The sequence below is a fragment of the Cyprinodon tularosa genome, unplaced genomic scaffold (assembly GCF_016077235.1).
Source record: "Cyprinodon tularosa strain WSP-4 unplaced genomic scaffold, ASM1607723v1 ctg38, whole genome shotgun sequence".
Lineage (NCBI taxonomy): Eukaryota > Metazoa > Chordata > Actinopteri > Cyprinodontiformes > Cyprinodontidae > Cyprinodon > Cyprinodon tularosa.
In genome coordinates, this window is record NW_024039096.1 from 19711 (window position 1) to 36763 (window position 17053).

The 17053-nt window shown below is 39.2% G+C and overlaps 1 protein-coding gene across 1 annotated transcript in view; it reads left to right on the forward strand.

The window, feature by feature from the left end:
• Positions 1–17053, forward strand: part of LOC119791049 (unconventional myosin-Id-like) — a gene marked incomplete at its 5' end in the record, with an annotated part of 66303 nt that overhangs the window by 12380 nt on the left and 36870 nt on the right. Inside the window, 4 exons of the mRNA XM_038296885.1 lie at positions 5712–5935; positions 6950–7088; positions 8437–8541; positions 8727–8840. Coding sequence (XP_038152813.1) covers positions 5712–5935; positions 6950–7088; positions 8437–8541; positions 8727–8840 — 582 coding nt within the window. The remainder of the gene's footprint in view (positions 1–5711; positions 5936–6949; positions 7089–8436; positions 8542–8726; positions 8841–17053) is intronic.

Sequence of the window (17053 nt, forward strand, 5' to 3'; positions counted from 1 at the left end):
ATATACTGGAGTAGCCAACCCCACGCAATTTAGGCTATAGCCAGACAAGCTTTAAATGTCATTAGTCAAAAAAGATCTATACAGAACAATTGAAAATGGCAATAAAACATATCTGACCCTAAATTGTTCTTTCGATAACGCTATAATGTGATATTGATATGATCGTTTATGCAGCCCTTCTTCGAAGTCCATCTATGATTTAAAAGCTTTGCATTCAATACCGGTTTCTCTTTTTAGTGCTTACCAACATTAGTTCACCTTTTTTGCCCATAAACAGAAACTACAGCTTTCATAATAAAACCTAGATGTTCAACATATTTGCAACATATTTGGATTTGGGTGAAGAATGAACAATATTTTTTCCTCGGCTGTAGGAGTGGAAGTACAAAAAACACCATCATTTTAGGATCACAGTTTCGTTCTAAGAAAGAAATATTGTTAGTGTACTTTTTTCTGTTATAAAGAAGAGACAGAAAAGACCATGGCTAAGAGAGGATCCTAAGTTCAACACAGCAAATTTAGTTTGTGTTGTTTATGTTAACAAAATAAATTGCAGAAATTATCATCTGTTTACATGTAAATATAAGGAGTGTCCATATGTAGGAATAAGGATGTATAAATGCTTAATTGCGACCTGAATAAATTTGGATGAATGTAAGATTGTTTAGCTTTGACCGCCTGCACCACTCGTTAACTGACACTGTATAAGTGGAAAACCTTTAGCTGCTGCTACATGAGCGTTCTTGGCATTTTTACATTATTTTGGTGTTTATTGCTTTATTTTTCCCTTCATATACTTTTAGTTTAATTTATTCATCTACTCCTTTTCTGTTGTTGCACTCCAAAAATAATAAAAGCATGTCTGTTTTAACTTCAGATGGTTGGCTCTAACTCCTACCTTTGCTTTTTTTCGCCATTTCGGAAGATATACCGTAAATCCTCTAATATATGACAGGGCCTTTATTTCACTCAGGTACATCTTGGTCCAGGCCATTATTGGAAGGCGGCCAGAATTAGAGCCATGTCTCTGTTTCTATTTGATCAAAACAGAATACCAGTTGAATGAATAAAAACAAGATTTTGTGTCTCTTTGAACCTATAAAATACTAGGTTCATTTATTGAAAAAACACAGTTACCATAACGGTATACAGAACATTATTCAGACATCTTCCAGCAGCTGCGATTCAACCACCAGACCTACCGGTAATCACATTTGTCTCTCAGATCAGAACGATTGTGTGGCTGGTTATACTCCTGCAGCAGTGTGTTGCAGTGAGCTTGACGCAGAAATTTTTGATTTATGCTCAATATTGAAGCGGGGTCTCTGCTATACACTGTGGGTCTAGATACGGCCGAGGACGTGGGGGCGAGTAGTCAGATAACAGAGGGACATGACGGCGAAAAAGAGAGGAGATCCAGGTGGGAAAAGGGTCCTCGCTCTTCTAGCTGGTCCAACTTCACAAGTTGTTTTCCGCAATTTCGGTCATAAAAACAAAACAAGCCGAACTCCTGTCTGCAGCAGTGTCTGCGCTAAGTATTTGACTTCCCATGCTAATGGCTTGGATTCGTTAGCAAACATTGCCCCCCTGTAGTACTTGTATGTTACTATCACAAGTTGTTGAGGACTGCCCAGAAACATTGTTGGTTCTAATTATAGCTCCGGCCTGTATAAGAATCCGGCCAGTATTTACCTCCGTCGACAGCCAGACAGGCCATTATTAGAGATCCGGCTGCTAATGGAATACAGGCCAATATTAGAGGATTTACGGTACTTTAAAATACCACTTTCATGGCAAAACTTCCATGTGCTGCAATGTTCCAAAGTTAAATGGGTTCTCAAGGCTGTTTTAGAAATATCCACATAAAATGTAAACATTAAATCATTTCTTTCTATCGTCATCCTGGCTGTGATTAAAAATTCTTCTTCTGTTGAGCATAAAACATTTGACATCTTGACCTTAATGTAGAGTCCTTTAATCCCTGCAGCAATACATTTTATGAGGTTTTGACCCCGCACCTTTATCTAAAGATTGTAAAGCCAGATTTACAGCAGCACAGGGTCTACGGTCAGAATTAGAGTAGAAACAACTGTAACCTCGCTTTGCTTTTTATTCATTGGAATGTGTTATGCAATCTTCTATTTCCTACCAGAATGACATATTATTTAAGCAGTCTTTAAATTTAAATATGCGGAAAATTCTGGTAAATGATTTAAACGCCTGTTTTAGGTGGATATTCTCTACACAGACAAGCCTGATCACAGTTTATGTTAGATTACATGATTGAACAGTTCTAAAAGCCTGAAAATACAAATTCTCAGAAAGTAATTTGTCTTTTTGATTGGATGAGTCTGGCTTTTCCTGTTATTTATTCCATATTTGTCTGGGTATGCCCTTTGTGCAGCTGCGTTCAATCTTTTTGATTCCAACATGACTATTTTCCACTGAGAAGGAGAAATGTATCACTTTTATTTGCAGCAGCATTGATCGATTCATCTGTGTCCTCAGTGATCTAGCTTGTTCTCTGCACGCTGTTGCAATGCGGCTCTCATCAGGTGAAAACTGCCTCCTCCACAGTTTCAATATGCAAATACAAGAAACCCTTGTCTCCAGCAGCCGCCTCCCCCTCAGTGTGAAGGATTAAATATTCATGATCTGTGATTATAGTGCATCACACTGAAAGGATATTCAGAAGCGAGCCTTCAGTGCCATATTGCTTTTAAATGGTCATGTTGAGGGTCCTGTCAGCGGATTAGTGGCTTCTAGGGATTATTTAGGGGACACATTAACAGCGGATTTTCTGTTTGTGTCAGAATTGGAGAATAGTGTTGAAAGCAGAGCATATGGTGCTTATTTTAAAGTGGTTGGATTAGGAGTTATGGTTCCCCCGGATCCCACCAGCATCTATTATTGACGTTATAGAGTATATGATAGCCACTCAGCCTGTATTTATTTATAGAAATCTTTGTTTTTCTGTTTGTCTTTATTATGTCTGAGAGTATGACACCCATTTATGTCTGTACAGGTTTTTGTTCATATTCTCAATTTGCTTATTCATTTTTTTGATACTTGAACGTTTGTTTGGCGTGTGGAAGAAAGTAAAGTCGGTGTATCTATCTGTTCATCTATGCTTGTTCTAATGGGTAACCTTGATGCTTCTCTTTGATTGAGGTGTTAGAGTATTGTATAAAATGAGTAGGATGTGTTGATAAAAGGTAGAGCCGTTACAAAGCTACTTTAACTTGCATGAATGATCCATTTTGCTCTTGGTGGGGTTTTTTTAACAGCAGTAAATACAAATGGCGTGCACTGTTCAATGACTTGAAAAATACTACTGTCAGAAGTAAATATTTGGTCAAAGTTCTGAAATCTATAAATACATTGTACACTTTACTTAGCTTTCATTTTAGCAGGATAAAAGCTGAATTTCAGTTTTAACTCAAATCTGTTTATATTAAATTCATGCTTAACGTTTACTACTTTTATTTTGTGAGCATACCATATACAGTTGTGGTCAAAAGTGTACCTACACTTGTAAAAAATCATAACGTTATGGCTGTCTTGAGTCTTCAATAAGTTCTACAACTCTTATTTTTCTGTGATAGAGTGATTGGAACACATACATGTTTGTCACAAAAAACAGTCATAAAGTTTGGTTCTTTCATAAATTTATTATGGGTCTGCTGAAAATGTCACCAAATCTGCAGGGTCAAAAATATACATACAGCAACATTAGTATTTGGTTACATGTCCCTTGGCCATTTTCACGGCAACTAGGCGCTTTTGGTAGCCATCCACAAGGTCCTGGCAAGCTTCAGGTCGAATGTTTGACCACTCTTCTTGACAGAATTGGTGCAGTTCAGCTAAATGTGATGGTTTTCTTGCATGAACCTGTTTCTTTAGCACTGTCCACATGTTCTCAATGGGGTTTAAGTCAGGACTTTGGGAAGGCCATTCTAAAACCTTAAATCTAGCCTGGTTTAGCCATTCCTTTACCACTTTTGATGTGTGTTTTGGGTCATTGTCTTGTTGGAACACCCAACTGCGCCCAAGACCCAACCTTCGGGCTGATGGTTTTAAGTTTTCCTGCAGAATTTGGAGGTAATCCTCCTTCTTCATTATCCCATTTACTTTCTGCAAAGAACCAGTTCCACTGGCAGCAAAACATCCCCAGAGCATAATACTACCACCACCATGCTTGACAGTAGGCATGATGTTCCTGGGATTAAAGGCCACACCTTTTCTCCTCCAAACATATTGCTGGGTGTTGTGGCCAAACAGCTCAATTTTTGTTTCGTCTGACCAGAGAACTTTCCTCCAGAAGGTTTTATCTTTGTCCATGTGATCAGCAGCAAACTTCAGCCGAGTCTTAAGGTGCCTTTTCTGGAGCAAGGGCTTCTTTCTTGCACGGCAGCCTCTCAGTCCATGCCGATGTAAAACACGCTTGACTGTGGAGACTGACACCTGTGTTCCATCAGCTTCCAAATCCTTGCAGACCTGCTTCTTGGTGATTCTTGGTTGACTCTTGACCATCCTGACCAATCTCCTCTCAGCAGCATGTGATAGCTTGCGTTTTCTTCCTGATCGTGGCAGTGACACAACTGTTCCATGCACTTTATACTTGCGTATAATTGTCTGCACAGTTGCTCTTGGGACCTGTAGCTGCTTTGAAATGGCTCCAAGTGACTTCCCTCACTTGTTCAAGTCAATAATTCGCTTTTTCAGATCCACACTGAGTTCCTTTGACTTTCCCATTGTAGCTTTTGTAGCTGAGTCTAATCACTGGGTCAAATGAGCCCTATTTAAATGGGCTCATGAGAAGTCAACAGCTGTAGTCAATCAGAATCACTTAGAAGAAGTGAAGAGGCCATGACATGAAGCTAATTTGATTGACACAACTCGCTCCATCACCAAAGTTGACAAATTTTGTTGCTGTATGTATATTTTTGACCCAGCAGATTTGGTGACATTTTCAGCAGACCCATAATAAATTTATGAAAGAACCAAATTTTATGACTGTTTTTTGTGACAAACATGTATGTGTTCCGATCACTCTATCACAGAAAATTAAGAGTTGTAGAACTTATTGAAGACTCAAGACAGCCATAACATTATGATTTTTTACAAGTGTAGGTACACTTTTGACCACAACTGTATATATATATATATATATATATATATATATATATATATATATATATATATATATATATATATAGCTCCTAACAATTTTGGCATTTTTGGTTAGCCAAATTCAGAGTTATTAAAACATGGAGTGTATAGATTTTGATGGTCCACCCAAGTGGCTGGAGACAATTTCACCACATAGTGAGTGTCTTTTTTTTGTTTTTATCCTGGCCTCATTCCGAGGTGGTTTTTATGTTATAAAACATGAAGATTCTATTTTTTCATTTTAGAAAATAAATTTTTACATAGTTTTGTGATTTCCTAGGTCTAACTGTTTTTTTAAGATTCTGTTGTTTTGTGTTTTTTTTTATCTAATGTATATCTGGAATTCAGCTGGATACACAATTCAATAATCTGATTTGCTCTCAATTACATTTTCTTTTCTTTAATTTTATTTTGCTTCCATCACCATAACCCAAAGACAGTTAATAAACTTCAGACAGGACCATAACCTAAAAAAGAGGGAAAAAACTAATGCTTTTTCCCCCCCTTTTTCTTATTCCATATGATTCTTGTGTATTCAGGTTTGGAGGGGCACTCTCGCTAGAAAGCGATACCGGCGGATGCGTGCTGCCGCCATCATCCTGCGGGCCTATCGACGCTATAAGGTCAAGTCCTACATCCGCGAGATCAACCGTCGCTTTAAAAATGTGCGCTCCATGAAGGACCACGGTAAACATGTGAAGTGGCCAACTCCTCCCAAAGTTCTGCGCAAGTTTGAAGAAGCGGTGAAGAACATCTACAACAGGTATCCATCCAGAGCAGCTACAGAGTGTCGGAACAATAAGCACTGTTTCCTATCCATAGTTTTACCAAAGCTGGCCAACTAATATGTCTCGTTAAAAAATCAGGTCCAATACTTTGAAATTATGATTCTTTACTTTATTGTGCTGCAAAGCAAAATGAATGCAGTATTGGTCCAGTTGGGTTTTAGTCACGTACTAGACTTGTTTTGTATTAGTGCTTGTCCCCCAGACTCCTGAATTTGAAGTGATCCTCTTTGCAACAGTGATTGTAAGGTTATTTTGTGACCTCACAGAGGATGGGTAAGACAATGCAATTAACTCAGGTTTAGGGAGAAGGTAGTTTTCTGAAAATGCTTTTTTTGCACACCAGCTGATTTATCTATGCCTCATAAAGGCTCACACCTTGGATCTGCACTTTATCGCTGTTAGTCTGCAGCAGACCTCATGATGAAACTCCAATCTGAGACATCTTCAAGTTCCTTTATTGCTAGGTGGCTTACATTTACCTGAAGCTACTACAGTATTCAAATAAAGCTTAAATTATAATCTCTAATTACTCACAGAATAAAAGAGAGGCCATGATCATTTTAGAGATGATTCTGAAGGCTTTATTTGTTTTGTTTTTTTCAAGGAAATCTCCCGGTAAACAACACTTCGCCCAGAGTGTTACTAACAACCAGTTGTGTCCGTTTCCAAGCAGCTTACACATTTCCTCTGGCTTCAGGCTCAAGCTGGGCATCGATTTTTATTTCGCCATCAAAGACTCATCTCTGCCTTTCATCCTTTTTTAAGTAGTTTTTTTTTCTTCACCCTAAAGGTGGCCACAGTTAGAAGATAGCCCTCCTGGAGAATTCTGTTGGCTGTCAGGATTTGTGAGTGAATAAAACAGTGAAGCACAGCTGGGGTCTGCTAACCCATCTGCAGCATGAAGGCTTTGAGCAGGGGCCTTAAAGGAGAGACTCTTTCTTTCTCTGATGTTTCGGCTCTTTATGGATACTTCTGGATGTTTCCTTCAGGTGGTGGGCATGGACCAATATTAAAAGCCTCTCTCCGGAGGAGACTCTGCAGCTCAGAGCCAAGATAGCCACTCTGGAGGCCCTGAAGGGACAGAGGGCTGACTTGGGCTTACAGAGAGCCTGGGAGGGAAACTACGTGGTGAGTATGAGGAGGAGAATCGAGATCTTATCTATAAACCACTTTATTTTGGTCTTTTACATAAAATTACATTAAAATACATTTATGTTTTGTTGTTGCTGCTGAAGATTTTCAGTCATCCAGGTCATAGTCATTCCAAAAAAAGTTAAAAAACAATAATAGCGTTGAGTTCGAAGCGGACCAAAAAAAACTAAGCCTTGTTTTGGCTTAGAAAACATGCAAATTGAACCGAACAAACGGGTCCGGCCCTTAAAAATGGGGGTTGTTTGGGTTCTTTGTTTGCCTGTGATACCTGATACCTGTCTTTTACCCCATTTACACAATCCTTGAAAAACCGATCCATGCCGAGACCGGTACGAGCTCGGATCAGTTTACCAGGCCGAGCTCGGTTCTGACGACCGTTTACACATCACGCTATCTCGGTTCCTCGACTCCTCGCCTCCTAGTGACGATCTGCGGTATTACTGCCGGTATTGAAGGAGGAAACCAAGCAGTTGGTGGCGGTAAAGCACCAAAAGTTTGCCAACCGCCATAACACACAAGCAGAAGAAGACGAAGGAGGAGGGAATTAAGCAAATCAAAATGGCGGAGCCCGTCATATTCAGAAAGTTATGCTTGATTATTATTGCTGTACTTCGGTGTTATTATTTAAAATGTTGCGTGGAGAAGATTTCGATTGTTGTTTATAGTTGAAGAAGAAGTTGTTCTTCTTCTTCTTTTTCCGAAGGGGCATTACCGCCAACTACTGGAACGGAGTGTGAATCGGGATGTGCAGCCAGACGGAGATGACGCGTTCTGCTCATGCGCTCTTGTTATCAGAGAACCGAGCCAGGGAAAAACCGAGCCGAGCCCACCTCTGGAACTGGTCTGCCGTTAGCGCGGTCCGGTTGTGTCTAGCTCGGTTCAGTTCAGTTTGCTTTCCATTTACACACGATAAGTTATCTCAGTTACTGAGCTCGGACCGGTTTTTCAAGGGTAGTGTAAATGGGGTAATAGTCTCTGAAAGGGGCGTCGTTAGAGGGAATTGTTGGCCTGGCTGAACCGGCAAGGTTTTCTGTTTCCCTGTAAGGGGGTGGGAGTTGCAATGATAGTGGGAAGGACCCCTTCTTTCAGTTTACATTGCATGTTTTCTAAGCCAAACAAGGCTTTGTTTATTGTCCACTCTATAAAGTCGATGCTATTTCTGATATTTTGAAACGTCTTCAAACTTGGAAATATAGTCCAGTCAGTTTTTTTTTTATCTTGGAAGCTGCTTTACACCAACCTGATCTAAACTCTGCCCTAATGTGAGCTCTAAGATTAGCTTCTAAACGTTTTTCTTTCTCTCTGATTTTTTTGTGTTTGACAGAAGCGTGACAGCCCCGACACGGCGTCGTCCTTCACACTCATTTCCAGCGAACTGCAGCGAAAAGACAAGTTCATGAGAGTTTTGTTCTCCTGCAACGTGAGAAAGGTATAAGGATGTTAAAAATCATTGGCCCTCTGCTCACCACGTTTACTCGCAGCATGTTTGCACGGCTATAAAACCTTCTTCTGGAGAGCATCATTTCCCTCCAGGGTTTAGTGGTTAGCCTGTTTGCCAGCTCATAACATGCGTATCTCCGGGGGATGACTAACGAGGAGCTTTGTGTTTCCCAGATCAACCGTTTTCACAAGGCGGAGGACCGGGCTCTGCTCATCACTGACCGACACCTGTATAAGATGGACCCCATGAAGCAGTACAAACCAATGAAGAGCACCCCCCTCTACAACGTATGATACCCCTCCTGGTTAACAGCCTATTTTTAAAGCACACAAAGGGTAGTAAACAAAGAGCTTTGCAGAAACAGCTCAGTAATGCTGGCGGTTAGAGATGACCTTGCTTGCATTTCTTTTACACTTGCTGAAGATACAAATCTTTTAAAGGGAAATATTTCCAGTTTTATTAGGAGTATTTATATGAACATTTTATATAATAAAGTAGAAAGAAGATATAAACTTTACAGTTATTTTCTATGTTAAACTTAACAAGTGCGGCATACCATTCATCCCCCTGAGTCAGTCCTTTGTAGAACCTGTTTGCTGCATTTACAGCTGCAAGTCTTTCAGTGTACGTCTCTACCAGCTGTGCACATCTCTAACGTATTAGATGGAGGGTTTCCATACGTCATTTTTCAGGTTTTGGCGTGGATTCTTAATCATCACTAATAACTTTAGAAGATATTTTACCTTATATTAGCTATTTCTTGCCACTATGAGTGCTAAATGATACCGTGCCATTTAAGAAGCTTGAGTAAAAATATCCAGTTGCAGATAGCATGGCAGGAATGATCTGTCAGCCCTGAAACTGCCAGATCAGTTCCTCTTTTTGCCCCCAAAATAAATGCTTTGCTATTTAATTTCCCAGAATACTTTACTTATATATAGATATATTTTAAAAAAGCGTAATTTAATCATATGGGTAAGGTAAATCTAAAGTATTGTGATTAGAAACGTAATCGATCTAGACCACTGCAGTCTCTTTGGCAGCGTTGAAAACTCTGATGTCATGGGATATTTACATATTGGATAAGCAGCACATGTGCCCTGCTGTGCTCCTCCACTTGTCCCTGCTCTGGGTCTCTGTTGTTTATCAAAGGGATGAGGTTGGATGCTAGGCTCCACGAAGCAGCAGTTAAAGGAATAAGAGTTTATCAGTAGATTAAGATCAGCAACACATGGATAAAAAAAGACAGAAGACAGAAAAAAAGTTATCTTACTATCTTGCTAGTTTTGATAAGACTTATTTTTAATTTGGCTCCAGCTGAGTCTAATCATAACAGCTTTTTTACTCCCATATGTTATGGCTGATTGTCATACAATAAAGAATCAAAGTCAGATAAATACATTTAACTCCACCTTTTCAGAGATTTTTTTTTTTTTTTTTTCAGGACCTTTGTATAATTTAAAATCAATACTTTTTTTTACATAATTATCATTTAGTAAATTTTTTATACTTTTTTGAGTTTATTTATGTTTATGTATTTATTTATATATTTGTATTATGTATTGACATATATTTATATATATTTATATATATATATATATATATATATGTATATATGTATATATATATATATATGTATATATGTATATGTACTAGCAATCTTTAAAAAAATCTTAATCTTAAAAAATTAAAATCACATAGCCATTTGGAAATTGAAAACAGTGAAAAACGGCCAGTAGTCACATTTGTGGCTACAACGTTGGGACAAAGGATTATTTTATGTAACTTATATTATGCCCTTAAAAACAGTGAAGGTTAAGCCTGAACTTATGTTTTTGGCTTCCTGAGATTATCCTCTTTATTCCCCTTATCTGTTGGTTCAGTGAGTTTTGCATATACAAGTATACACACTCTTAAGCTTGGTCTATACCACAATAGCTTCATTTTACACTACCCTTTTAAGAGCGGTCAGAGCACGGTAACCTAGATAACCGTTGAGTGTAAATGGAACGCAACTGAACGGGACTGTGCCAGAAACAACCAAACCGTGCTAAATCTAGTACAGTAGAGCTCGGCACGTTTCATCTGTGGCTCGGATATCTGATACCAAAGAGTGCATGAGCAGACCGCCTTATCTCCTTATTATAGTCAGCTGACTCATTTCGTGGGTTTTCCAGCATGTCCAGCTTTACATTTCACAGATCTCCTCACCTGTTCACAACAAGAACTTCTTCTCAGCATATTAACAATACATGGCATCAAAAGAGAGTGGTGCGACCTGGGATGATGCCGAGACCGAGGCTCTCTTTGAAATTTGGATGGAGGACGCCATCAAGGCATACAAGTTCCTGAATGTTATGGGTACTGCCATTTTTGGTTGCGTAATTCCAGCACTGAGAGCTGTAGTATCATGAACCACCGATAGGAGGCAAGGAACCGTGCAAGCGTTATGTGTAAATGGTCTTCAGGAACAAAGCTCGGTCTAAAACTCGGCACGGATCGGTTTCACAGGGGTCGTGTAAATGGTGCAATAGTTTCCTTTTTAAAAGCAATTGATTAAAAACAGTATAAATCAAAGAACCAAATACTATGGTCATGTAAATATTCTCACTGTAAGATTTCATGGTCATCATTTAGTGTGAGATGGCGGCATTCAGCAGGTGAAGATCAAAGGGACTTACTTTTTTTTTAAATCATATTTTCATTAACAAAACCATAGTCTCTAACAGGCCTTGATACAAGTTTATTGAGTCTCAACAAAACAACGCAAAGCCATAAAGATTAGATTCCAAACCCAATACTGGGGGACAAAAAAGAGGTCAATATTGGTCTTGATCTCGAGATCTCATCCCTGATTCAAATACTTGACATTTAAAAAGATACGTTTTTGCTCAAAGTACAATCTAAAAGAGCAACCTTCAGCTTTACTGGTAGTTGATGTTTACTTGGTGGAAAGAAGAAAAGAAAAGCACAAGTTTTATCCTCTGCTGTGACATAAATGCTTCTTGTACCTTTTTTTTTTCTTCAACACTGACCTGGAGGTCGGCAAGAAAATTGCTGCAGAGAGGAAATATGTTAGACCTTATTCTGTGGGGCGGAGGCAGACCCCCGTCGCCTGCTGGAATAAGTGATATGAGGACGTTATGTCCTGACAGCTGTGAAGAGACACCACACTGTTCAGTCTGACAAAATGACAAGAAGGAATTACAGAGCTGGAAAGTGGAAACCCGATTCCTTTATCAGCGTATCTGGAGGAAGGATGCTGGGATTGAGTTCAGACAGATGGTGTCAGAAATGACGAGACGCAGGAGTTAACAAGGTTTTTGGTTATTGTTCATTCAGGAACAAACTGTCACAAATAGAGACTCTGAACTCGGCCTACATGCAGAAGGCGTACTATTACTGACATGGCCTGAGTGACAACATACAAGCAGAAAATATTCAGAAAGGTTTGACCTGAGTCTACATTTTTTACTTGCAAAGTCTACAGAAATAAAAAAGCAAAAGAAAAAACAAACACCAACCAGCAGATCAATTTATTCTGAAAACCAAAACTAAAATATCTCTTTTAAGCCGGAGCGCTTCATTATTGAATGTTTGTTTTAGTTGTTGTTAATTAATAAATACTTTCAGTAAAATAAGTCAAAGTTCAAATTCCTGCCAGCAGTACACTTTTCTTAATACATACTTCAGCAATAAAGGTCCATTCAAGCCAAGCAGGACTGGCTCTTCCTTTTAAAGCAGGCAGTGGTGGGATGTGATGGACGGCTACTGGTTCCAGTGTCATTTTAAACCACCTAATGAGTTTAACTTCCAGTCTTTCTGTGTATCATGTCAGAGCATCAGTTTTAGCTCCAGAAAGCTGTGACTACTCTAGCAGCAACTTTTCCAGTGCTACAATAAAAAAAAAAATACTTTAATCAGTTCAAATGTTGAAGGCATCATTAGAATCAGTCTGTTAGTCTTTCTGAAGTTACTCAAAAGAAAACTTTAAGCTGCCGCAGCAAGTTAAAGTTGAACAAACAGGAAGAACATCAACTCAGACTGAAATTCTGACATTTCTTTCAATCCAACACAGAAATGTTTCCTTTGAATCTATCCCAAGAACTAACTAACTTTTTGTCCATTTTAGTTCACAAGAATCATGAAAGATCCTCAGTTATCCTTTACATTACATAAACGGGTACACAATTCTCATAAAACCAAGAGAAAATAAACAAATTGAGATTTAAATGTTAGGATATGCAAACCCACAATATTTATTATGTATTTATATTTATTATCAAGTCAGAGTTAAAACCCAGATCTCAGAGATTTGGACGAACAAATGGGGTCATCAACAGTTGAGTCTTAAAAACTGCAAACGTGAAGAGAGAGGCTTTTCTTATAATGAAATTTACATTTCTGTGCAACATTCTGAAAATATAGATCCTTACTTCAAACTTAAAACATAGAGAACAAGAATATTCTTTTGGTTTTGTTCATCCTCTTTGTTCAGACAGAATAACAGTTAAATGTATATAACAGATAGTTCATGGAACTGGTTAGAAATTGGAACCGTTTGTCCTCTAAATGGCTCACAGATGACTCCTATAAAGCGGTGACATTTAAATCCCTTGAATCAAGTTGCTACATCATTGCCTTTGTGTAAACAAAGCACCCCAACATCCTCCATAGCAATAAAAGTCGAGCTGTAGGGGTAAGGGAGTCGGTCAAGGTGAAAAAGTGCTGATGAGGGACAGACTGGAAAGGTGTGCCAGTAAGAATATTAGATAGAGATGTAGGCTGGGAGCTGCTGCAGCTCGGCGTTGAGCTATCGATCAGAAAAGGTCAAATAAAGGGGAAAGCAGTTAGCTGGTTGTTGATTAGCACTGATAGGCCAACAGCACAGTATCCCCTTGGCTGCCCTGCAGCGAGTATTTACTGCTGCTCCTGAGGGGCAAAGTGGAGACATTTCTGTGCTAAAAGAGGGTAATAAGGATGTAAGTAACCAACAGCTGTCTGCTTAATCATTAATATTCCTGTGAAAACCTGTTGGATGAGATTAAACATATAGTAAAGAAGAATGATCCCCAACAAATCAGCAGTTATTGTTGTATCTTTACAACATCTTATCATGTTCCCCTTTATTATTATTATTATTATTTCCTATCTCCCATCAACCTCTTCTTTCTAAGCTCCCCATCTAATCCAGAACCCCCCCTCCTGTCTCACTGCTGTCTTTCCGTTGTTGTCATGCCAACTTCCCAGGAGACGGTGTAGTCATGGTTACAGAGCACAGAGAGCATCAGCTGATGTCTAATGTTGCTCATGTATGTGTAATAATCGGACTCCCGTAAGCCCGTGCTTTCACTTGTTTTTTTGTTTGGTTTTTTTTTGTTAAAGTTTTTTGCTCCAAAAAATCCTAAACTGCAATGTAATTATTGATATAAATTTAATTAACTGTTATTTTGAAAAATCTGTTATTATTTATTGTTATTTTGAAATGACTCACTACAGACGTAGCTGCATGCAGCAGGCCTAACAATTGAATCCTTCCTTTGCAGAAGCCATTTCCAGAGCCTTGTGTTCTCACCAAACGTACCACTATCTCTGGTGCTGTCAGTTTTGCGGCATAAACAGCCGCAAGTCTCCTTCATTATATTAAAATAAACTAATTAGTGATCTTTCTTCTGCTTTGGACTACCAGCTTCCGTAATCATTACATAAGCAGAAAGGTTAATCTGGGCAAACCTGCCTTTCAAATGATGTCCTTGTGACATCCATGAAGCAGAGCGGTCGCTTTTTAAAAGAGCTGTTCAGGTTTTCATGGTTGTTGATAGTAAGCGTTTTTCTCCTGATTTAAAAAGTACTAAAATAATTTAGATATAAAAGTTGTAATTGAAGCCATTCATTAAAACCTCTTATTGAGTTTTTTTACATTTAGTGATGGTTAGGAGGGATGTCGTATAGGACAATTTTCTTTAATAAAACTGGCAATGGCACGGTTATTCATAAACAGATCGTACAAACTAAATGAAACTAAAGAATTTAAAAGAGATAAAAGCTGTGTGAACAACAAGGCTAGATTGAAGGTTTATGTATTCATTATGCTTTGAGGAGGATAATTTGAAAGATAAAATATTTTTAGGGCTAACTCTTTGAAGGTGCAGGAAATTGTTTAATATTACGGTCCAGAAGTTTCCATGAAAAGCAGGCGCCATCTACTTACTAACTAGCCGTCTGGTAGGTTTTCCTGTCCTACCATAACAGAGGTTGGAATGTGTAGGATCTTTATCTTAGGGGAGTGTAACCTAGTGGTTAGGGCATTGCTCTTGGAATCACAAGGTTCTGAATTCGAGCCCCACTCCCACAGGCTGCCACTCTGGGTCCCTGAGCAACAGACCCTTAAGGGCTGGTTATACTCCAGCAGCAGTGTGTCGCAGTGAGCTTGTTGCAGATATTTTTGATGTATGCACAATTTTGAAGTGTGGTCTGCGCTGTGTTATTCCATGCCACAACGCAAGAGGGACGATCACGAACCAGCTGTGGGTCTAGATACGGCCGAGGCAGTGAGGAAGTGGGGGCAAGTTAGTGCGACAACGGAGGGACACAAGGCCGAAAAAGATTGGGGATCCAAGTGGAAAAATGGTCCCAACCTCGCTCTTCTAGCTGGTACAACTTCACGATTTCCACAATGGCGGTGGTACAAACAAAACAAGCCAGTAAGGTACCAAACAGGAAATATACGTAGTGTAGAGCAGATGTAGATTTGACCAATCAGAGGCCTCCTGTCTTCAGTCACCTACAATTTTGGAGAAGTGCAGCAGAGTGTCTGCAGACACTCGGGGGCACATTTGCATTCACTGCGACACATGCAAACGACCCGGTTTCTGAGTATAAATCACCCCACACTGTTCCCCGGGCGCCGCTCATCGGCAGCCCACTGCTGCCTATAAGGGTGTGCAAAATAATCGTCATGACGATGCATCGCGATTCTAATTTTTGTGATCTACTGCATCGATTCTTAAAGGCAAGAATCGATTATAAAAAATAAAAAAAAATGAACAAATAAAATACATTAATGGTTGGCGCACATCAGCCAAACCAAGTGTAATACAACTTCCAGTCCAGCAGATGTCGCTGTGGATGTGTTGATGCCCGCCGCTTTGTGTCACAAGCATTTCCGGCCGTGGGATACTGCGACGAGTCATATGAAATAAAACATGGAGGACACTAAGAAAATTCGCCCCGCGGCTCCATCACATTTCAAGTGAAAATATCACAATGCATCGCAATATTTCAAGTATCATGATGCATCATGAATGAATCGCATCGTGGCATGTGAATCGTGATTCGAATTGTGACTTCTTTGCCAATACCCACCCCTAGCTGCCTAAGGGAACGGGTTGAATGCAGAGAGTTCATTTTGTCGCTTTGTACTTCTGACAGTGTAATGACAATAAAAGCTGGAAAACTTTTTTTTGTAGGGTGAGCTTCCCTGGAACACTCTGGGTGGGTTTCTTGTGAAATACAGGGTGAATATTTGGAAAAGTACCTCATGCTGACTGTTGACTATTATGGAGGATCTGTCTTGCTTTGGATCTTTTTCCTCTTCCAGTTTCCTTGGAAACCCTTTTAGAGCTCTGATGATAGTTTTAGAAGAAAAACAAGAATTGAACAGGATCTTTGTCATCAGAACAGATACATCAGAAACAGACGGCGTGAGTGTCGTACCTTATGTTTAGCTTTTTGTTTGGCAGAGTAAAGTAGGTTATGTTGAGTTTTTTCTTTGTCTGATTCTGTTTATCACACTCTGCTGAGGATTTACACTAAATAGAAATAAACTGATGTTCAAGGTAGAAAACCTCTTAGTGGAGTCAGACAGCATTTGAAAATTTTGTTTGGTTATTAGGTCTATTGCTGATTAAATAGTTAAGCCTGGAAATAGCTTTTGTGAATCTAAATGAGACCAGGAAATGAATACTAATGGTTCACCGTTAAACTCATTAGAACCAAAATTGTCATTCCGATTAATTGGACCTTTTTTTTTTATAAAACTGCAGATGTGACAAAATTGTTGTGATTAAGTGATAATTGGATAGAGAAGCCGGGCTCCTGGCGTTGGATAATGTTTATTTTAGATAGTTTTTTCTTTGGAGTCAGATCCTTGTGATTATGGTATGGACCTGTTCCTGCCTGTCTTCCTCTGATGGAGAACATGTCCTGCAGCACTAAATTCTGTTGATGGATGGTAATGTACCTGACTTGCTGCCCTGTGGCTATTTCCTTTACACTCATCCCCTGTAGATCACCTTACATAGATGGATGAAGAGTGTAATGAATTCATGAGGAGACAAAGCAGATAAAAAAGGGATAGAATACGAGAAACGGAGATAAAAGCGCTCAGAGCAGAGGCAGGGGACTTAATAAAACGTAGATATCGGCTTCTTCCTGTAGTTTCTACAACACCTCCTTTAACTTGGCTTCTCTCCACTGTTTATGGTTTCTAATTAGAGAA